Genomic DNA, 24,172 nt, shown 5'->3' with positions numbered 1-24,172 from the left:
CCAACGCTTCTGCAAGCACTCTCCAATGGGGTCATCAGATTGTTCTCGGAAACAGAAAGCTTTCCCCCGCCCAGCCTGTAGCCGCCATGACAAATCGCAATTCTTCAACCACAGCCCTGTCAACTAACACAGCACAGATGAACTTTGCACCGCTCCAGTCTCTAATCCACTTCCACGCTGTGGAATGGATTTAACAATTGATCACTAGGTGGGTCAGGAGGTGGGCAACAGTTCAAGTTTGAAAAGGTTTCAAGATGAGAAATCCAATTTATTTGGAGTGGAGGCTGAGGATAAATGTGTTTTCTGAAGAAAGGCTTACATTTATCCTGAACCGTTCATGACCGAAGAACATCCAAAAGCCTTTTATAGCCTATTATGTACTGTTTTTTATAAAGTTAGCCATTATTGTAATGTTGGAAACATGGTACAGCAATGTGATCAAAATACTGCGGATGCTGGAAACAGAAACAGAAAATGCTAGAAAATCTCAGCAGGTCTGACAGCCCCTGTGGAGAGAGAATAGAGCCAATGTTTTGCGTCTGGATGAGCCTTAAGTATCCGCAGTATTTTACATTTGTCTTAATGCTTAACTCATTGCCACTTCTCTTCTGGAAATGCCATCTCTGAAGAAGTACTGCTCTTTTCTTCAGTATATTCTGATGAATGGTCATCCAGACCCGAAACATTAGCTCTATTCTCTCTTCACAGATGCTGTCAGACCTGCTGAGATTTTCCAGCATTGTACAGCAACGTGATAACAACTGGATAAATCTGCTTTCAGTGACTCTGTTCAAGGGAAGAATATTGGACAGGATACTGGGAGAGAACTTCCCTGCTCATCTTCAAAGTAGTGTCATGACATCATTGATGTTCACCCTGTGAGAGCAGATGGGGCCTTGGTTTAGCATCACATCTGAAAGACAGCACATCTGACAGTGCAGGACTCCCTCAGCGATGCACTGGGGCGTCAGCGTAGATCTCTGTGCTGAGTGGAATTTGGAGCCAGAAGCTGTGATGCAGAGGTCAGAGTGCAAGCAACTGAGCCATCAAATACGTCCCTTAACTTGACTATCATTTCACACCCAGCCATGTTTGTCTAGCAATGAGGATTATTGATGATCCTAAATTCAATTAATACTTCCAATTTAAAGAGCAAAACTAATCATCTATACACAGTTCAGAAAGTGCAAGATCCATTATTTAAATGACAGATTCAAAAAGTGACCAATATTCTCAGCATTAGAAACAGAAGTGCGTCAATTGCTTCTTCTATAACATTACGCTGTGGTTACTAAACATCATCAGGCTTTGCCTGCGTTGTCTCAGTCTTCAAGGCTCATGGACTTAACATTTAATCAGATCGAGTCACCAAGTAGATCTTCTGCTTTAACTGGAATATTTATAGAAGTATTTTATTTAATCTAGGCAAGCGATGCCGCAGAAATTGCTGTGGATTGTTACTGGCTGCTAATTGTTCAGGAGATTCTCGGTTCTGTTGGTAAAGTTTGTTGAGACTGAATTGTGGCTTTCAGGCGAGTCTAAATGGCTTTGGCATGTAAATAAACCTCTTTGTTCAAAGTAGGGTTGGGCAGCATCAATACCCTATGTCTACATCAAAGTAAAGATTTTTGTTTTAGTCATACAGGCGAGGTTTACTTTGAGGCAACAGTCAAAAGAAAAGCAAGCGTGTTATGAAGGATGAGAAGTCATTACCGTATCAATTTTATCCTCATTTTCTTTTCCTGGACTCTCCCTCTCTCCCTGTTCTTTCGTGTTTTGCAAGATCCGGGCTACTGGAGATGAAGAGACAGCCACTTCCATCTGCTTCTCATGATGACTTTCATCGTCAATTGTTCGAGCCTCAAACCTGTTGGAAAGTTTGTTCAGGAAGGCACAAATGAATTAACTTAGCGTGCTTTCAATCTCAAAATGTTTATCTGTGAGAAAACAGCCCTTCAGAATGTAGAACACAAAGGACAAGTTTTACCTGACTGAAAAATAGCTAATTCAGAAATGTGGTAAAATGTTTGAGGAAATCGGGATCAGATGTTTTAGTTTCTTATTACAGGTCAAGGGTCCTTTATCCAGAAATCCAAAAACACATCTGAAAAGTGCAGTCTTCTTGAAACTCTTCGACCTTAAGCATGGAATGCCCCTGACCAAACCAACACAAACCAAGCCAACAGGAATCTTGCCAACTATACCTGGCTTTTAACACAGGAAGTCACCAATCTGAGCCATGCCAACAAGAACCTCACTGACCACCCCTGACCTTTAGCACAGGAAGTTACTGACCCACACCAACATGGATCTCACTGATCACACTGACCTTTAGCACAGGAAGTCACTGACCCACACCAACATGGATCTCACTGATCACACTGACCTTTAGCACAGGAAGTCACTGACCCACACCAACATGGATCTCACTGACCACACTGACCTTTAGCACAGGAAGTTACTGACCCACACCAACATGGATCTCACTGATCACACTGACCTTTAGCACAGGAAGTTACTGACCCACACCAACATGGATCTCACTGACCACACCTGACCGTAATGCAGTAAGACCCTGACCCGAGCCAACACAAACCTTGCTGGACACCCCTGGCCTACAGACAGAAATTCCTGACTTGAGCCAACAGTGGGTCAATGACTTCCTGTGCTAAAGGTCAGGTATGGCTGGCAAGGTTTCTGGTTGCTGACTCCATCCAAGCTCCAGCATGGGAAGTCATGAAAAGACCAACCTGTAAAACAAAACAATGTTGACGAGGCAGATGAAGCTGGAAGAACTATTCAGTTACGCCTCACTGCAGAGCATATTGACTCTCTGAAGCTTCTCCAATGAGCAGGATCGAAGATGGTGCTGCGAGTGGGAACTTATTACAGGCAGCTTGCATTTATTATCCAGTGATGCATCATACTTTTCTAGCTATTTCATTGACTTTAGCCTATAGCTAGCCTGGGCTTAGTCCATTGTAATGTAAGTCCGCCCAATCCTGTACGGAGTGTCCAAAATGATGTGAAATCTGAAACACAATCAGCCCCGAGGGTTTTGGACAACAGATTAATCAACCCCTATAACCAAATGTATCATTTCACTGTTTCTCTTTAATCAGAAGTGGAGCCATGTTAAGGCATTTAATGCACCATGAGGCCAGTATCTACAGCTTAAATTTTCCAAGACCACAAAGTTCTGCTGTGTTATCAAAGAAAAGGCAGTGACTCAGCCAAAAACCACATTCATTTAGAGTGGCACGGTGGCTAGCACTGCTGCCTCACAGCGCCAGGGACCCAGGTTCAATTCAGGCCTCAGGTGACTGTTGGTTAGGAGTTTGCACATTCTCCCCATGTTAAAGTTTATTTATTAGTCACAAATAAGGCTTTCATTAACACTGCAATGAAGTCACTGTGAAATTCCCCCAGTCGCCACACTGCGGTGCCTGTTCAGGTCAATGCACCTAACTAGCACGTCTTTCAGTCTACGGAAGGAAACCGAAGCACCCGCAGGAAACCCACGCAGACATGGGGAGAAAGTGCAAACTCCACACAGACAGTGACCCAAGCCAGGAATTGAACCCAGATCCCTGGTGCTGTGAGGCAGCAGTGCTAACCACTGTGCTACCGTGCCACCACGGCGTGTCTGCCTGTATTTCCTCCAGGGGCTCTGGTTTCCTCTCACAGTCCAAAGATGTGCAGCTTGGATGGGGTCAACAATGGATTGGCCATGCTAAATTGTCCCTTAGCATCTGGGGATTAGCAGGGTAATAATTGAGGTTACAGCTGTAGGGTCCAGGTGGGATTCTGGTCAGTGCAGACTCCATGGGCCGAATGGCCTCTTTCTGCACTGTCGGATTCTATGATTCATATACCTTAAATCAGCTTCAAATACAACATTGACGAGAAGGAGTGGTAACTTATCAGTAAGGTACTCGCACATTTTTAATGGAACACCAGGTGGCTCCCTGATAAACACGTTGTAGCAATTACATTCTGATGCCTTCTCTTGAACTGCTTTTGTTTCCCCATGACAGGAGCAATCTGTTTGTGATCATACCAGTTTGAGGGTTTACTTGGGTATAACATTGATGAGGGCACATAGCAAACAAGTGAATGCGAGAGGCTACAATTTTTAAAAAGTGAATTGAAAAATCAAACAGTCCCGGAATTCAAACTCCACAAACCTTTTAGTTATATCTGATGACAGAGGCCTCGGCTGGAATGATTGTCTTTGGGAAGTTCGGAGCTGCTCCTGCTTGACGTCACTGTTCTCTGAAGTGAAGCTTTGAATTCGCTGCCTGACGGGAATGTTTATCTTTGCGGTCTCGTTGACAGATTGTGGACTATCCGTTTTCGCTGTGCTACTGCTGGCAGAATCTAACAGGAGACTGATGCGCTTTTTGATGGTCCCACCAGAGACTTTATTGCCTTTACTTCTTCGATCGTCAGAGCCCAACGAAGAACGTTCAATATCTGAAGGGCGATCCAGATCGGAGCATTCTTTATCCAATTCTTTATTTGTCCAGTTCTTAAGCTGTCCATGGTCAGTTCCCACTTTCTCTTTTTCCGTTCTTGATGAGGTAGCAGATATTCCTTCTTCCTTTCCCTCTTCCTCTTGAACTGCAGCAATTTTGATGTCTTTAGTATCATTTTCGCACAGAGTACTTCTTTCTGGAGCAGTAATTTTCTCTATATTGTCTCCCTCACTCAATGCGAGTGTGTTAACATTTTTTTCACTGATATCCATCTTTGGGCCCTCGTCAAGTGCCTTTTTAACAGCATAAAAGTAGCCATTAGCCTCGTCTTCGTGGTCACTTGGAGAAACTGAATACCTGTATTTCGCTGCCACAGTTGCTGACTCTTCCTGTTCAACTACTGCATCGTGGCCGATATCGGGAGGAAGATCATTAGCAGCTTTAATAATGATGGGGACATTCTCTTTACTGTCCTCTGATGGAGAAATGTTTCTCTTGTGAGTCAAGGCTTCAAACCTGGCTGTAAGGTCCATTGATAAAGGCCTGGGCTTTTTAAGCCAAGGTTTTTCAAGGGCAGAAGACTTCTCAGCAGGCTGTGTGGTGATTTCTGAAGGAGGTTCTGATTTTTGGTCATCTGTAGTTCCAGGGAGCCAAACAGATAATGGTCTAGGTTTCCTTAGCTGGACCTTGAGTGAAGGTGGGTTTTCGGCACTATCCTTTTCCTTGTCTATTTTGTCTTTATCTTCCTCTGTAACCTGGTCCCGTTTTCCTAAAAATCTCAGTGAAGAAACTCTAGACAATGATGTCGGTTTTGGTGCCTCAAACCCTTGTGTGGTACTCAGGTTGTATTTCTTGGTGTGAACAGATGGCTTAGACAACTTAAAAGGTTGCATCATCCCTTGCAACTCTTGATCCTGTGAACTGTCCCTGTGTTTCCCATCATCTTTAAGATCTTCGCTGAAATTCTTTGATTGTAACTTCTGCGTGGATGTTTCTAAAATGATGATGTTCATTGGCTTTGTTTCAGAATCTTCGCTTTTTCCATCCGTCAATTTTTCAGAACTCAAGATCATAGTTGAAGGAGGAATGGCCGCATTGCTGTGTTTTGGAGTTGAGTGCAAGTCACGCAATGTTTCACTCTCCTGAGAATTGCCTGCCCTCACCCAACTGTCAGATCCTCCTGAAGACTTTAGGAAAAGGGAGGACGGTGCTGACAACACAGTTCCACTCGGTGCACGTTTTGCCTCTGTGTCCCTGAAGCTTGCTCTTGCATCCTCGGTGTCTATAACACTTTTCCCTGATGATGTTAATGTAGAAGGAATACTTATAGGTTTGGGAACTGTGGATGCTTGTGTGTATGGCACTGGTGACTTTCCCAAAGAAAATGGCTTCGGGGTAAGCCTTGGTTTTGGTCCTGTTACAGGTTTGGTTACGGAACTCAATTTAAAATTCAGTTTGCCTTCATTGTCAAAAATATGGGGAGAACCTGAGTCAAGGGCCTTATTGCTTGCATCTGATAGAGGGCTGTGGTGGGTCCACGGAGATTTGGTCTCATTGACAATATCATTCACATCACTCAAGGTATTCTTTGGTGTTGGGGCAAGCTTCCCTTCCACCCATGTTGCCATGACAATCCTCTATATTAGGCACCAACCTTGCTGCATGGCTTAACACTGTAGAGTCAAGTCCTACAAAAAGAGAGAGGGAGAGAGAAAGTTAATAGTTTACAGTCAAAAAGATTGTTTTACAAAGAGGGCACTGACATTGGCCTTATTTAAAACAGATGGACATTCAAAAATTCAAGAAAATCTCAGCAGATCTGAGAGAATACAGCCAATGTTTCGAGCCTGAATGACAAAGGGTCATCTAGACTCGAAATTTTGGCTTTATTCTCGCCCCACAGATGCTGTCAGATCTGCTGAGATTTTCCAGCATTTTCTGTTTTTGTTTCCAATTCCAGCTTCCGCAATAATTTTCTTCTACCATAAAAATTACCACTGGCTCGTAATGCTCCCCCTTGGTGCTGCTGCTTTGTATGTACCGGCAGATCTAATGTGTTCATGGACAGCTTAATTCAGACAAAAGGAAATGACAATAATAGATCTTCACTTTGCAGTAACATAAGCCACTCATATTACGATTCACTAAAGATTTACTCATCCAGTGGCAAATTGTATAATTTTTCCATCTAGTGAAGAGGAACAATTTTACTGTCTGCAAAATATATCCAGACATGAGTCCAATACCCAGGAAAATTGTATAGATAAGTCGTGCTAACAACCCATGTCTGATTGCAACTTAGAGTTGAAAAAAAATCCAAATATTTTTACGTTCGCTTTCATTATGTGAAATTTGTGACATAAAATGGAAAGGTTATCCATAATCAGTTTGACAACATTCACAACTTAAATACAGCAATCCCATCACCAGTTCCCAGCTAGAAAGACAGGAAGATAGTGGCAAGGTTTTACCAGGAGATGCTGTGCCTTAATACTGATGAACATTTTGATCTAGTGATGGGCTATCTCCTTGATGGCTATTTTAATCTACAACTGATAGACAGTTATGGACAGGCCTGCATATAAATGGTGAAGTATCTCTGTATTTACCCTGAGTCAGCTGTATCTTAAAAGAAACACAAGAAATGAGAATAGGCTGGATCAGAGAAGGGGAGAAGCTCTCACTATTTTGCTCCCTGCCGAGGGGTCAACATGCTTATCATAAAACCATAACTGGTGACAGAAAATCCTACACTATCTCCTCCAGCATTTCACTTTCCAAATGTTCATTTTCCCTTTTAGCCAACAGATAATCAATGGATATTCCAGATATAAATTTCTGAAACTTCAGTTTCAGAATTGTCAATTCTAAGTCGTTTTCCCTCTGAACAAGCAAAAATGTCCATTACCGTCCCAATGAATCATGAACCATCACAGTTTAAGATCCACTCCACAGAAGATTTCCCAAGAGTTTAAAATCATGTTTGTGTACAATGCTACCTTATCTTGCATCTCAAGGTTTGTTACTACATGTATCACAGTGTCATTATATTCTCAAGCTGCCTGTCGCCTTGAAGCAGCTTGTGAAAGAATTGCAAGTGGGTGAGACACTGCACGTGGAGTGATGTTAGTGTAGCTTTAAGAAATGTTCTTTTTTTAATCATGTTCATTTAATGTTGGCAAGTGCGAGGTGGTCCACTTTGGTAGGAAGAATGGTAGGAAGGACTATTACTTACGTGGCGAAAAACTGCAGCAGGCGACGGTGCAGAGGGACCTCGGGGTCCTTGTGCATGAGTCGCAAAAACCCAGCTTGCCGGTGCAGCAGGTGGTCAGGAAGGCAAATGGGATGCTGGCCTTCATAGCGAGGGGGATTGAATATAAAAGTAGGGAGGTCTTGCTGCAGCTGTATAGGGCATTGGTGAGGCCGCAGCTGGAGTACTGTGTGCAGTTTTGGGCGCCGCACCTGCGCAAGGATATTTTGGCCCTGGAGGGAGTGCAGAGGAGGTTTACTAGGCTGATACCGGAGTTGAGGGGATTGAGCTATGAGGAGAGGCTGAATAAACGAGGCTTGTACTCGTTAGAGTTTAGAAGAATGAGGGGAGATCTCATTGAGACGTATAAGATGATGAATGGGATGGATAGGATAGAGGTGGAGAGACTCTTCCCGCTCAAAAAAGACAGTAGGACTAGGGGGCACAGCCTCAAGATAAAGGGGAGGCGGTTTAGAACGGAGTTGAGGAGGAACTTCTTCACTCAAAGGGTGGTGAATCTCTGGAATTCTCTGCCCGTTGAAGTGGTGGAGGCTGCCTCGCTAAATATTTTTAAGAAGCGGGTTGATGGGTTCTTGATAAGAGAGGGGATTAAGGGTTATGGGGAGAGGGCGGGAAAGTGGAACTGAGCCACAACAGATCAGCCATGATCTTATTGAATGGCGGGGCAGGCTCGAAGGGCTAGATGGCCTACTCCTGCTCCTATTTCTTATGTTCTTATGTTCGCTGCAGCTCTCACAGCCTCAGCTTACATCATTGTTACCGAGTTGTTTACTCAAGTCCTTTTGTTGCTGCTTCTGTGGTTCAAATGGAGTTCATTTTCACTCTGGGATGTTTTATGACACTGCATTGTTAGGAGGAAGATCATGTATTTTAGATAGTATTTTTCTTCTAGTGAATTTAAGGTTTTATTTTCTGCTTTGACTGGTTGTAGCTTTTAGTTTTAGAAGGGACATCAAGCTGAAAAGAAGTGTTTTTCTTTCTCCCTGATTTTGGAAATTCTGCTGGTTTGCTGAAAGCAAGGCCTCTTGCCGTCATGAAGTAGAGAATCTGCTGTTAGTGACTCTCCCTGGTATTCTGGGAGGCTGTTCTGACTTCAAACTGTTTCAAACTAATTTCAAACTGTTCTGAGTGTATCCAGAGGGCTGCTAGAAGTTACAAGGCTAAGAAGTCAGGGTTTCAATTCTCCAAAGGACTCAATTCTCTACTTCATGACGGCAAGAGGCCTTGCTTTCAGCAAACCAGCAGAATTTCCAAAATCAGGGAGAAAGAAAAACACTTCTTTTCAGCTTGATGTCCCTTCTAAAACTAAAAGCTACAACCAGTCAAAGCAGAAAATAAAACCTTAAATTCACTAGAAGAAAAATACTATCTAAAATACATGATTCCAGTTCCAGTATCACGTGAACATTAGTCTTTGCTGTGTTAAATGTGTGGTAAAGGTTTTGTTTATGGGATTGGTTTCATTGGAATGGTGTTTAGCTGTTAAGGTTTATATAATATCATGATTTTTTTTGTCTTGATTGTAATTGTTAAAACGTATTGCTATTTTTTTCATTCTATACATGTTAACTATATTCTTACATGAACTTTGTTTGATAAAAGCTCCCTAGTGGGTCATTTGAATCAGACGTGAAGTGAAACACACCATGATCACCCTAGCCAAATTCAAAGTGCAAAACTTATGATCTAGGCAGACTTCATAAAAGACTTTGGAGTTTCTGACTTGAACCATAACATTGGAAAAATAACGAAATCTTAACCTGTTTGTATGCATTAAGAAAGCTGTGGTCTATGTTCATTAGATGGAAAACCCCTCCCATCTGTGAGGATCCTAAATAAAACTAGTTGAAGGTGCTCTGAACTCCTTGGGATTCGTGGTATGATTGGTCATAATCTGAAGAGGAGTTCTCAAGATACCTGGTGTTGAAAACTGAAATATCAAAGTCATACAGCACTGCTGATTTTGAGCATATTATTATAGTTTTTTATTTATTAGTGTCACAAGTAGGCTTACGTTAACACTGCAATGAAGCTACGTAGGTACACTGAGGGAGAGTTTAGCAAGGCCAATACACCTAATCAGCATGTCTTTTAGATTGCAGGTGGAAACCAGAGTAACACAGAGGAAACCCACACAATGTGCAGACTCCAAACAGATAGTGACTCAAGGTGGGAATCGAACCCAGGTTCCTGGCGCTGTGAGTCAGCAGTGCTAACCACTGTGCCACCCAAAGCACAGTAGCAAAGATTTATTCTGAGTTTAACTTGTAAGGCCCTTAGCCTGGAATCTTTGCCTTGGCAACTCTACTTTCTGTCTAAATTATACATACCTAATGCAAAAAATAAATGCCAAATAGAAATAAAAATACTCTACCGTCCCAGAGTAGCAAAAAACAAGCAAAAAAACACAAAATGAATGATTGCTTTTAGAGGTTGAGAGTCAAAGCTAGATATTGTTTTGCGAAAGGTCTTCTTTCACGAATAATTTAAAATCAAGGAGACAGTCCATAGGATGTTTCACCCCAAATATAATTCTAATTCAAGAGATTGCCAGGGCAGCATAAGCAGCAGTGGTGTGAAATTGATTGAGGAATGATCCTCAATACAGGTTTATATTGGAGGTCTGTGGTGTGCAACATAATCAAAGCAGAACACTGCAAGTTACCGGAATGTCAAACTGGCTTGCATCTATTCACCAGAACTAGTGACTCAGAATCTCTCTTATCCACTGGAGACATTATCATTTGCCTCACTCCTCTGCCAAGTTGAAGCAAAGGTTTAAGCCACAAGGAAAATGATTCTTTTCTTGCCAGTGAATGAAATTAGAAGCAGTAATTTCTCACGTGTCTGAAGCTGTGTAATTTATTTAATGCGTCAATTTCATCTCTCTTCAACCCCCAACAACGCCAACTGCCAGCCTTTTCTTTCTTCCATGCACGGATACAACTCTCCAAGTACCTCCAATGTACACATGCACATACAGTAACACGAAAGCCAATTATAATGACCCAACTGCTGCTCCACTTGTGATCAGTTAGCTAAGTGCAGATGGAGAACTGGACCTGGTACTTCTCAGTCTATCAAGCTGAGAGCTACACAGATGTACCTTTACCCACTGGTCCATCCAAAAAGCAAGGATCATTACTTTTGATATTCTCATTGCTAATCAGAAAATGGGGGTCGTGACCTGCACACAAGAAATTCTGATCATGGACAATTACCTGCGATATGTAAATGGACTGAAAATATATATAAATAAAATGCAACACTGAAAAGGTTGATGTAAAAACAATTTTATGCTGCTGAGATGTGTAAATCCAACAGTTTAGCTATCTTCCTGCTTACTCTCTCCAGTTGTCTCCCCGAGGGCACTGAGAGTCACACCTTTTCAATAGAATTCAGCCTCCCTCCTCACAGCTCACTGAGAAGATTACTGCTCCTGTTTTAAACAGCCCAATCTCAGTTACATAGCAGCTGTTTGTGCTTTTCTTCACTCTAATCCCAGGCCAGATAATAAATCCAAGCCGTTCAATGAAAGTTTCACAGAAACCATTTTTAACATTTTTATAAAAGGAATTTGGTTCTTTCTTCCCTCCAACTCTTCTCTCTCACCTCCTGCAATGTATCCTCTCTTTGTTCAGTTGGTTTAATGCTTCTGCAAGTGGCACAGTCTGTCTTACTGGGAGGTCTAAGAAGCTGTCACTAGTGACTAGGAGCTGTCTGAGGTTGTCACTGGGCACTGGGAGGTGTATGAGATTGTTACAGGGCACTGGGATGTGTATGAGACTGTCACTGGGCACTGGGAGGTATCTGAGGCTGTGTGGGCACTGGGAGGTCAATGAGATGGGTACTAGGCACTGGGGTGGTCTATGAGATGGGCACTGGGAGTTGTATATGGTCACTAGGAGGTCTATGAGGTGGGCACTGGGCAGTCTATGAGGTGGGCACTGGGGAGGTCTATGAGGTGGGTATTGCGAGATCTATGAGGTAGGCACTGGACAGTCTATGAGATAGGCACTGGGCGGTCTATGAGGTAAGCACTGGTCGGTTTATGAGGTGGGCACTGGGTAGTCTATGAAGTAGGCACTGTGTGTTCTATGATGTGGGCACTGGGCAGTCTATGAGGTGGGCACTGGGCGGTCTATGAGGTGGGCACTGGGCAGTCTATGAGGTAGGCACTGGGCGGTTTATCAGGTGGGCACTGGGCAGTCTATGAGGTGGGCACTGGGTGGTCTATGAGGTGGGCACTGGGTGGTCTATGAGGTGGGCACTGGGTAGTGTATGAAGTAGGCGCTGTGTGTTCTATGAGGTGGGCACTGGGAGGTGTCAGGGGCCTGGGTTATAAATTGGCGAACATACGTTTTCAGCTTTTTCTTCCTTATTGAATCAAAATAAATATTTAATTGGAATGGTGGTTTCTTAAGGTTGATAATTCAATCCAATTAAATTTCAGGCAGTGGAAAGGAATGTTTCAGGATTGAGCCTCACAGGCACTTCAAGTCTTTAACTTTATCAATGAATGGGGAAAGTTATCTACTAATTTCTCCTGACTGAGGTATAAACACAATGTGATTTATTATATCAAAACCATCATAAAAATATGAAAATGAGCAGGGTTTTTGTAAAACCCGGTCCTTTTGTATCCATTACCCATCTCCCTATGGCTCTTGTCCCCCTGTTATCAATTACATACACTGGCAAAATTCCTGATGTTAAAATGTGAACAAGTAAATATTTTAAAACTTGCACATGCAGAATTATTGATTCATTTCCTTTGTCAACATTAAAGCCAATTATAATGACTCAACTCATAATCACTTATTAAAATGACCCAACTCAATTATAATGACACAACTTGGGGCGGCACTGCTACTTCATAGCTCCAGGGACCTGGGTTCAATTCCCGGCTTGGGTCACTGTCTGTGTGGAGTTTGCACATTCTCCTCGTGTCTGCGTGGGTTTTCTCCAGTTTCCTCCCACAGTCCAAAGATGTGCGGGTTAGGTTGATTGGCCATGCAAAAATTGCCCCTTAGTGTCCTGAGATGCGTAGGTTTGAGGGATTAGTGGGTAAATATGTAGGGATGTGGGAGTAAGACCTGGGTGGGATTGTGGCTGGTGCAGACTCGATGGGCCAAATGACCTCTTTCTGCACTGTCGGGTTTCTATGATTTCGATGAGTCGATGAGCTAGTGCTCCACTTGTGATCAGTTAACTAAGTACAGACGGAAAGCTGGACCTGGTGCTTCTCAGTCTGTCAAACTGAGAGCTACATGGATGTATCTTTATCCACTGGCCCATCCAAAAAGTGATTCTGGATTAATAAAATGACGCTGTAACTTTCAGGACTGCGTGAGTGTGTTACAACAATAAAAGGCTGAATAGACTATAAATCTTTACCTGGCTGCTCCCAAATACAAATAATCTGACTTCTGTAGTCTGACCCAGTTTTTTATGAGTATATAAATAGGCTGTTGGATTAGGTACCTCCTGCTTTAGCCCACTTAATCAGCCCTTTAATGTTAGCAGTGAACACACAGCAACAGCATGGTTCTGATTCCCACTCTTTGTGTAAAACAATTAAACTACATAAAACAAACAGAGGGACAAAGCACAAAGGGTAGCCCCTTAAAGGGGAACCGCCCAAAACAAAAACAGATGAAACTTAAAACATTCAACCAAAATGTGATTTAAGGGGGTCAGTAAGGCATCCCAGTCCAGGTAGTGCATCTCTGAAGAATTAACGGGGTAGAAAAATGGGGTTACAGGGATAGGGTGGGAGTGTTGTCAGTGCAGGCTTGATGGACTGAATGGCCTCCTCCTGCCCTGTAAGGTTCTATGATGATTCTATGATTTACAGGGCAGCATGGTGGCACAGTGGTTAGCAGTGCTGTCTCACAGCACCAGGGACCTGGATGGTTGTCTGTGTGGAGTTTGTACATTCTCCCCATGTCTGCATGGGTTTCCTCCAGGTGCTCCAGTTTTCTCCCACAGTCCAAAGATGTGCGGATTAGGTTTATTGGTAATATTCAATTGCCCTTTAGTGTCAGGGAGATTAGCAGGGTAATTCTGTGGAGTTACAGGGATAGGGCCTGGGTGGAACTGTTGTTGGTGCAAGCTCGATGGGCCAAATGGCATCTTTCTGCACTGTAGGGATTCTACGATTCTACTAAGAACAAATGTCTGAGGCGGGTTTAAAACAGAGTCTCTGCAGGTAAAGCACTGCCAGCTGTCAGCAGAAGCAATGGTCACAACGTCGCAATTACTAGACCTAATTGTCAGTGTAACACAAACAGGACAGCCCATTTCTGCAGTTTTCCAAACATTGTAGACATGTCCATGCAACAATGTCAGCAAGTGTGACACAGAACAGATTGCTGAGATTAAAAACCGTCCAGTTTAAGTGTCTTGCCACACAGCGGACTGCTATCTGAACAGTGACTCAGATCCAAACGCACCCTTCTGTACTTTGCCCAGGGAGCCAAGAGCCACATATGAGCCTTGACTGAGAATATTGGCAGAGAGTTTGAGCACGAGGCATCAGAGTGAAGACAAGTGCTACTGCTTGGAATGCAGCCTAAAATTTCTCAAAAGAACTCGCAATTTAATAAAGGTTAAATAAATACCACACTCCAAGGTAACTTCTATTTAAATTGATCCCAACATTAGGGTAGTATCTATGTTCTGTTTCGTTTGCCTGTTTACGCCCTCAGCAGCATATTCCTGATTCTTACACAGCTCTGCACCCACACAGCTCAGAGGGAACATTGTTCCAAATCCTTCCAATTCATTTTCAGAGTATTAGTTCGGGCAAGAACAATTGTACTTTTTCCACTTCCTGGAGGCCATCATTAATTGCATCTGGCAGTTTGGCACCACCCTTCATTACTCTCCTGATGTTAATTGCGCATTGTTAACTGAGTCCCAAGTGTCAACACACCCTTTGGCTAAAGTTTATTTAAGAAAGTTAAATGAGAGTTTGCTGGAAAGTAATGGCCATCTCACAACACGGCCTGTGAAAGTGCTGCCTCTGAAAGGCCATTCTGGCTAAAGTGAGAGTGACTTCATAGCTGGGAATCCCACACTGTGTTAGCTTGACTGTCATTAATCACCTTTCCTGTATTACAACAGTGACTGTGCATCTAAAGTACTTGATTCACAGTAAAGCGCTTTGGGACACCCTAAAGGGCCTGTGCAAATAACAATTTCTCTTCTAAGCATTTACACTGGGATTGATACTCCAGAAATATTCACTATTATCCTAAAATCAATGCTCCCATTCCAGTCTGACCTCGGTGATGGAAATCTGAATCGTACCTGGGGCTGGAGGAAAGAATTATCCAGGCCTACTGCAACTAATCCAGCAATTCTCACAGAAAACAGTGTGTGACTGAATGTGAGTGGATAGCAGCTCAAGACAGGTTGAGAAATAAGCTACAAATGTTTTTGAATCTTGGTATACACAGGGTTCCTTTGTTTCAGAAGCAAAGGCGGTGAGGGGGGTTTCTGTAACGCGGGCACACTGGAGAAGCTGGGATTGTTCTCCTCAGAATCAAAAGTTGCAACAAGGTGTTCAAAATGATGAAGGTTGATCTGGAGAAGCTGTTCCAAATAGCAGAACAGTCAGTAACTCAACGTCAGAAATTTGACAAAAAAACAGTGTGTGTGAGGATGTGTGTGTGTGGGGGTGTGTGTGCGTGTGTGGGGAGGGGAGGGGGCTGTGTGGGTGTGTATCTGCGTGTGTGGGGTGGGGAGGGGAGGGGGTTGTGTGTGTGCGTGTGTGGTTGGGGGGCGGTGGGGGGTGGGGGGAGTCGTGGGGGGGTGGCGGTAGGAACAGAATTTTTTTTCACAGCTAGTTATGATGACCTGAAATGCACTGCTTGATTTCAAAGTAGAAAAACCGATTGGAAATCTTTGACCTCTCCGGTGCCACTGCAGTGAATGGAACTTTGGCTAAGCGCCAAATTCTTAATCTTGCCGGCAGTGGGGTGGGAATGAACCAGATCAGAGAATCACGCCCATTATCTATGGCTCATCAGCAAATGCATATAAGTACAAGGCTAGTTGGTTGCATTATCATCTGCAGAGCTAAGGGAGCTTGGATTGGGTAAATGTAATATTTGTAAGTTGTAACGGGTTATTCCCACAGTGCACAGCCTCCTACTACTTACCTTTTAACCTGATAAAACTTACAAGAGTGAATATTTAGGGAAAACAGCACCCAACAGTGAGAAGTCAATCTCTTCAGAGTAACAACAAAATATAGGAACATAGAAGCAGGAGTAGGCCATTCGGCCCCTCGAGCCTGCTCCGCCATTCATTTTGATCATGCTTGATCATTGAATTCAATATCCTGAACCCGCCTTCTCTACACATCCCTTGATCATGTTAACGCCAAGAGCTATATATAATTTCTTCTAAAACTCAGCCAATGATTTGGTCTCACACTTAACCATGAAGACTGGGAAGAAAAAAAAGCAGTTGCAAACAAAAGAAATTCAGCAAGGTAACTGGAAAACAAGCTCAAAACTAAAATTACCTTGAGGATAAATACTGTACCTGCAATGGCCAAATGTATTACTTTCCAGTAACATGGGGATGGCAGGTTCATCGATAGATGATGAAGGCTTGAAATGAGTATATAATAAAAGTCCAGTTCTGGAGGAGGGTCACCAATCCGCAATGTTACTTCGGTTTCTCTCTATGTAAGTGCTGCCTGACCCACCGAGCATTGCTAGCTTTTTCTGTCTTTGTTTCAGATTTCCAGCAACTGCTCTGGTAAAAACAAACCCTGGTGTTTCACGAAGCATCACTAACGATTAATGAGTCTCTCCACAATACCGTCTTTACCCTGAAGGAAAATGCTTTTCCTTCAGCTCCCTAATGCGAGAGGCCGTGCACAACAGAGCAGAAAGGGATAAACTGATCAAAGATTGGTTCAAATTGAACCAAGTGCTGTCTCTCCTGGTTTGCAATCGGAGTTTGAAATGTGACCTTTTAATAAGGAATAAGAACTAGGAGCAGGAGTAGGCCAGCTGGCCCCTCGAGCCTGCTCCGCCATTCAGTAAGATCACGGCTGATCTCTTCATGGACTCAGCCACACTTACTCACCCAGCATAACCCTTAATTCCTTCACTGTTCAAAAATCTATCTATTCTTGCCTTAAAAACATTCAATGAGGTAGCCACAACTGCTTCATTGGGCAGGGAATTCCACACATTCACAACCATTTAGGTGAAGATGTTTCTCCGCAACTCGGTCCTATATCTGCTCTCCTTTATTATAAGGCCCTGTCCCTTAGTTCACCCACCAGTGGAAAATACCTCCCTAGCTTATCTATTCCCTTCATAATTTCATATGTTTCTACAAGGGGAGGCTAGATTATTAATCCAGAAACTCAGCTAATATTCTGAAGACCCGGGTTTGAATCCCACAGTGGTAGTTGGTGGAATTTGAATTCAATGGAAAATATCTGGAATTAGGAATCTACTGATGACTATGAAACCATTGTCGATTATCGGAAAAACCCATCTGTTCACTAATGGCCTTTAGGGAAGGAAATCTGCCGTCCCTTGGCCTACACGTGACCCCAGAGCCACAGCAATGTGGTTGACTCTCAATTGCCAACTAGGGATGGACACTAAATAGTGGCCAGCCAGCGATGCCCGTGTCCCACGAATGAATTAAAAAAAACTCCCCTGAATGGGGATTTAGTGAATTGATTTTATACAAATAACAGGCATCCTGTACTGCTGCATTATTTGGGAAAGCGTGCACTTCTGGTGAATGCAACAATTTTTTTAAGGATGGCACGTTTTAACATTCAAGGCTACAGGCCAAGCGCTGGTAAGTGGGATTAGTGGGAGATCAGGTGTTTCTTGTGTGTCAGTGCAGACACGATGGGCCTCTTCCACACAGAATAATTCTATGATTCTGTGACTGATTGACATCTTCACGCAGAAGGGGCTGCCAAACATCTCGACATTAAGTGGCATGAAGCACACATGTTGCAACATGCTGTTCATGTGGAACGGGCATCATACAACTTAAAGCCGGGCTGGAGAGTATTTAGTTCATGAAATAAGTGCTGCTTGAAGCCCTGAGGACCTCCTTTGACATTTAAATTGTGAAATTTGAGACGATAATACTGTAATTATATTTTTTTAAAATCATAGATTTTGTATATTCTGTGCTCAGGAGAAAAGCAGCTTCAGCCTATGTGAACAAACAGAGACTCCCTGAACAAGAAGCAAAATATTAACAATACTTGTAAATCTTGACAGGATTGTACTTGTGCTGAACAACTGAACAACAGAACCCAGTGGTTCTAGAACTAAACAGACCAGTTTGGTGACAATATACAGGTCATTGTGTCTGCACACAGAGAAACGGGATCCATCTCCTCAGAACAAAAATGCTGTGATCACCAGATTACTCTCTCCAAGCAACTGGCTCTGTTTTTAATGCAGGGGTGGGACCACATTTGCTCTGTACCTGACTCCAGAGGGACTCCTTGTTTAGCAGGATCAGCCAGGAGAACCCAATCAGCTTCCCCGCAGCTGAACAGATAAGTGTAGTGCTGAGCCATTAGGAGCAGGTTTGATCCCTTACCTGGGATACAATTCCTGAGATACTGGCAGATCTGCCTCATCTCACCCATTCTCCAGGCAAATTTGCATCTTGGAGTTATTGGAAGCTACTGGGAGTGCAGCATCACCATTAGATTCTCCCTTCAACCTAGGGTCAACTGCAATATCCCAATCTTGCCGAGTCCAGGAATTAAACTTGGTGCCTTCCATATTAATCAATATTCTCAGAAGTGCACATGGAATAATCAGGATGAGATCAGCTAGGGTGCTGGGAAACTAGTTACCTTTTGCAGTCTGACAGAACTTGCCTCATTACTGTGTTAACCTCGCTAATTGTTTAAAAGTTTAAAGTTTATTTATTAGCCACAAGTAAGGCTTACATTAACACTGCAATGAAATTACTGTGAAATTTCCCTAGTCACTACACTCCGGTGCCAGTTCAGGCTAATGCACCTAACCAGCATGTCTTTCAGACTGTGGGGGGGAAACCAGAACACTCACAGGAAACCCACTCAGACACGGGGAGGACATGCAAACTCCACACAGACAGTGACCCCCCCAAGCTGGGAATTGAACCCAGGTTCCTGGCATTGTGAGGCAGCAGTGCTAACCACTGTGCCACCATTTGTATAACTTTGCTGAAATCCTCATCAAATTCCATTCACTAAACTTTGTTCAGCTGTGTTGCCTGTCAATTTAGCTAATGCATTTTAAAGTTTATTTATTAGTGTCACAAGTAGGCTTATATTAACACTGCTTTGAAGTTACTGTGAAAATCTCCTAGTTGCCACACTCTGCCTGTTTGGGTAAGTGAGGGAGAATTTAACATGACCAATACATCTAACTACCATGTCTTACGGACTGTGGGAGGAAACCAGGACACCCAAAGGAGACCCAGACAGACATGGGGAGAATAAGAACATAGCAACATAGGAACTAGGAGCAGGAGTAGACCATCAGGCCCCTTGAGTCTGCTCCGCTATTCAATAAGATCATGGCTGATCTTTTTGTGGCTTCTGCTCCATTTACCCATCCGCTCACCAAAACCCTTAATTCCTTTACTGTTCATTAATTTATCTATCCTTGCCTTAAAAATATTCAATGAGGGAGCCTCAACTGCTTCACTGGGCAGGGAATTCCACAGATTCACAATCCTTTGTGTGAAGAAGTTACTCCTCACTGGGCAGACTCCACGCAGACAGTGACCCAAGCCAGGAATTGAACTCAGATTGTTAGCACTGTAAGGCAGCAGTGCTAACCACTGTGCCACTCAAAGTAGCAGTGAACATAAATACTGCAGCAAACAATTCAAATTTGAACTGTGCCAGTAAGAGTTAAATTGCTAAAGGTAATAATGATTCCACTTCCTGGTTCAGAGTGCTTGTAGTACACTGAGGTGTACGTTAGTATGTATTAATACACATTATCATGCATTATGTATTATTATACAATAGTATGTTTGGCTTAATGTCTTGGTTCATTTTACATCTTCTGGCCAATATGGGTGTTACTTAGCCTGATGATATATAGCAGAACCAATTCAGGTTTATAGACATTATTATTTGGCAGCTGTATCAATCCCGCTGTCATTATTAGATCCTATTGATATTTTGCATGTGTGTATTTTTCCATACACGTACTGATTAAATAAAAGATTTGCATTTGATTTGTCATTTACACTGCTAAATGTCATTTCTGAAGAGAAATACTTCCATTTAACAGTGGGTGTGGGCAGGTGTCATTTGTGCTGCTTCACAGAAAAGACTATCTGATAGACCCTGAACACTTAGTGAAATAGGGCTAAAGCTTGAAGTTTGGTGTTGTGAAGCTAATCACAGTCACAACCACAATAACACGGCAGAGGGAGTTTAATGTGGACAAGCGTGAGATAACACACTGTGGGGGTAAAAATATGGAATGAGAGTGCGTTCTCTTAATGAAAAGGTGTTGGAGTGTATGGATGAGCGACGTGAACAAGCATTTCAAAGATGTAATTTTATAATGTTGTGAGTTGAAGTTAAAACCACAAAAATGGTAAGTGGCATTTTGGGATTTATATAGAGCTTAACATACAAGAGTGACAAGGTGGTGATCTTTGTGCACAAAATACCAATTAGACTGGTTAGAATACCGGTATGCTTTAGGACACTATATCATAGAAAATACCCTTGCATCATAAAGATCAGTGAGATGAGCAGTAGGATGAGTTTTCCATTGCGCTGGCAAAAGAGCCAACAAAGGCATGACAGCCAAATGACCTTCTCTGCCACAAGCACCTGATGCCGTAAAATATCTAACACAAAAATCTAAATGTTATTGCCACACCAATCACCAGAAGAGTATAAATTTCACTCCCAGGCTCTACGGTAATTCAAATCTGAAACATGCAATTTACACACTTTGTTTTTGAAAACCTAGGTGAAGTGCCAAGGCTCATGGACCAATTGGTGGTACAATGTATGAAAGACTGGCTCAGCTGCAATGGTGTTTATGCCCCACAGAAGCCTCTTCCCATCCTATTTTTAAAGAATTCTTTTTTATTCTAATTGGGCTTGAACTGGGTGCCTTGCTGCGGTGGCACAGTGGTTAGCACTACTGCCTTACAGCGCCACGGACCTGGCTTTGAGTCCTAGCTTGGGTCACTGACTGTGTGGAGTTTGCACGTTGTCTTTATACCTGTGTGGGTTTCCTCCGGGTGCTCCGGTTTCCTCCCACAGTCCAAAGATGTGCTGGTTAGGTGCACTGACCATGCTAGATTTTCCCTCAGTGTATCTGAACAGGCGCCGGAATGTGGCACCTAGGGGATTTTCACAGTCACCCAATTGCAGTGTGAATGTGGATCTATTTGTGATGAATAAATAAATTTTACTTCACATTTCAGTGTGTTTTTAACAATCAACAACATGGTCATCGATAGATTTTTAATTCCAAATTTTTTTTGAATTCCAGATTTTTTTTACCGAATTCAAAATTCACCACCATGTGGAATTCACTACCACAGAATGTAGTTGAGGCCAAAACATTGTCTGATTTCAAGAAGAAATTAGATATAGCTCTAGGGACTAAAGGGATCAAGGGATATGGGAGGAAAGGGGATCAGGGCATTGATTCTGATGATCAGCCATAATCAAAATGAATGGCGAAGTAGGCTCGAAGGGCTAAATGGCCAACTCCTGCTTCTAGTTTCTATGTTAGTCGCTGCAGTACACTTGCATACTGCCTGGTGGGATTTGAACCTGGGTCCCCAGAACATTATCCTGGGTTTCTGGTATTAGTCCAGTGACAATACCACTATGCCACCGACTCCCCATCCAATTGTCTGTGCATAACTGTATTTTTCATCCTCCCTCGTATACTTATCCAGTTTCCCTGAAGATAAACTGTACTCGATTCTCCTGAGCTACTCCATGTGGTCACAAGTTCCACATTTTCACCACGCTTTGAGTAAAGACGTTTCTCCTGGGTCTTGTATTGGATTTTTTAGTGACTATCTTTTGAGTTTGAATCCAAATAGCTACTGATTGTAAAAGAAAGAGCAGGCTGAATAGCAACACATTTTACATTATATTAAACTATTCCCTGCACGGTACAGCATGTTTTATATGTTATTTTTAATCTTCTGCCTTTTAGACTCCTCCACCTCCCCCCCCCCCACCCAGCTTTGATATAATGAGAGTGGAGTTAATGGTCTATTCCACAACAAAACCCTGAAACCAGGCACCAGGCAGTATGCAAGTGTACTGCAGTGACTAACGTAGAAACTAGAAGCAGGAGTTGGCCATTTAGCCCTTCGAGCCTACTCCACCATTCATTTTGATGATGGCTGATCATCAAATTCAATATCCTGATCCCCTTTTCTCCCATATCCCTTGATCCCTTTAGTCCCTAGAGCTATATCTAATTTTTTCTTGAAATCAATGTTTTGGCCTCAACTACGTTCTGTGGTAGTGAATTCCATACATTCACCACCCTCTGGGTGAAGAAATTTCTCCTCACCTCAGTTCTAAAAGATTTATCTCTTATTGTCAAACTATGATCCCTAGCTCTGGCCTCCCCCAACACTGGGCACATTCTTTCTGAATCCACCCTGCCTAACCCTGTTGGAATTTTATAAGTTTCTACGAGATTCCCTCTCACTCTTCTAAATTCCAGTGGATAGAATCCTACCTGGGGTGCAGCACGGTGGCACAGCGTCAGGGACCCAGGTTTGATTCCTGGCTTGGGGCACTGTCTGTGGAGTTTGCACGTTCTCCCCGTGTCTGCATGGGTTTCCTGCGGGTGCTCTGGTTTTCTCCAACAGTCTGATAGACATGCTGGTTAGGTGCATTGACCTGAACAGGCACCGGAGTGTGGTGACTAGGGGAATTTCACAGTAACTTCATTGCACTGTTAATTAAGTCTCATTTGTGACTAATAAACAAATACTTTACTTTAACCAATGTAGTCTCTCCTCATTTGACTGTCCTGCCATCCCAGGAATCAGCCTGGTAAACCTTTGCTGTACTCCATCTATAGCAAGGACATCCTTCCTCAGATAAGGACACCAAGACTAGATCTCTGAATCTTTGAGTTTTAACAGGGCAACATAGCTAAAGGGAAAAATGAAGTCAGCGTTCAGTGGCTGGCTATAAGGCTGATTCAGTTATCATTAATTTGGATTGTAAGGAAGTTGGACTTTTATCTTTGCAAAGGGTAGACTTTGATTTAATTGCTTTGTAAATAAAAGGTGAGGATAATGTTGATGCATGCAAATTGTTTATGATGCAAAAGGAGTCAATCTCAGAGCACAGGTTAGAAAGTTAGCAATAAATGGGGGAATAAAGCTGGATTTTTTCCATCCAGAAGTTATTAGAGGTGTGGAATAGAATTAACAGGAAAACCACAGAAACTGACAGTGTAAATGGGCAGAAGAGATCATCGGTGTGTTTTAAGAACCACAGAATGAGAAAAGGTACTACATCAGGTAAACAGGAATGAAACTTAGCAAAAAGGCTCTATTGCCTTTTAACGATTTCTAAAGATTCTCATGGAACTTTTCCCAAAAGGTGTGTCAGCCTGCAGCACATAATTCAGTCTAATTACTCACTAACTTGAATCTGATCCTTTTGTAGTCTGACATCAACTAATACCAGTGAATTATTTCAGCACTTTGGTCATTTCTTTGATCAGGCTGGAAACAAACAGGGACAAATGGTTTGATGATTGAATCTTAATGACTTTTACTGATTGAATCTTAGACAGTAAATAACAAATGAATGTGAAGGGTTGCTTCACAGCTTCACAACTTCATGAGACAGATACCCAAAAGAGTAGAACAGAAATGCTAATGATGCGGCAAAGCATCCCAGCTGTTTAGAGACTACAATCTTACAATTGAAAATCCCGTTAATATGAATATTAATCCTGAAACCTGAAGGTGCAACAATTCCCCTGGCAAAAAGTGAAAATTACTCCGTCGCTTCAATGATCACCCAGGGAACAGGGATCATCTGGGGAATTCAATCAGATGTGTGAAAAGACACTTTCCTTTAAGCAGATGTCTAGGTGTCAATGAGTTAGTGAAAGCTGCAAACCTAAAGTGTCCCTTTGAACCATCATGTTACACACACAGAGGAACAATATCTGTGACAAGAATGCTAATTTTCAAACGACCATCCTCAACAAAACAGATTTAATCATTCTCGATATTGAAAAGGTTCTTCTTTTATTTGTAGGTAACCCACATTTAGCCCTCACCCAGACACGTGTGTTGTTCCTATTTTTGCAGAATGCCTTAGGTTATGTTCGGCCCAGGAATCCTCGGATCGGCTGCCAATTATTTATCCTTGCTTGGCAGG

At 42.7% G+C, this 24,172-nt stretch overlaps 1 protein-coding gene across 1 annotated transcript in view; it reads right to left on the bottom strand.

Annotated features, from left to right (window-relative positions):
- LOC145355801 (uncharacterized) overlaps positions 1-24,172 on the bottom strand; it is a 233,637-nt gene that overhangs the window by 160,121 nt on the left and 49,344 nt on the right. The window contains exons 2-3 of the mRNA XM_080208186.1: positions 4,188-6,166; positions 1,714-1,867 (exon numbers count right to left, since the gene is read on the bottom strand). Coding sequence (XP_080064312.1) covers positions 1,714-1,867; positions 4,188-6,106 — 2,073 coding nt within the window. The 5' untranslated portion in view covers positions 6,107-6,166. The remainder of the gene's footprint in view (positions 1-1,713; positions 1,868-4,187; positions 6,167-24,172) is intronic.

The sequence above is a fragment of the Carcharhinus amblyrhynchos genome, chromosome 20 (assembly GCF_965287045.1).
Source record: "Carcharhinus amblyrhynchos chromosome 20, sCarAmb.v2.hapA, whole genome shotgun sequence".
In the NCBI taxonomy this organism is placed as follows: domain Eukaryota; kingdom Metazoa; phylum Chordata; class Chondrichthyes; order Carcharhiniformes; family Carcharhinidae; genus Carcharhinus; species Carcharhinus amblyrhynchos.
This window is presented reverse-complemented; position numbering and strand designations above follow the sequence as displayed.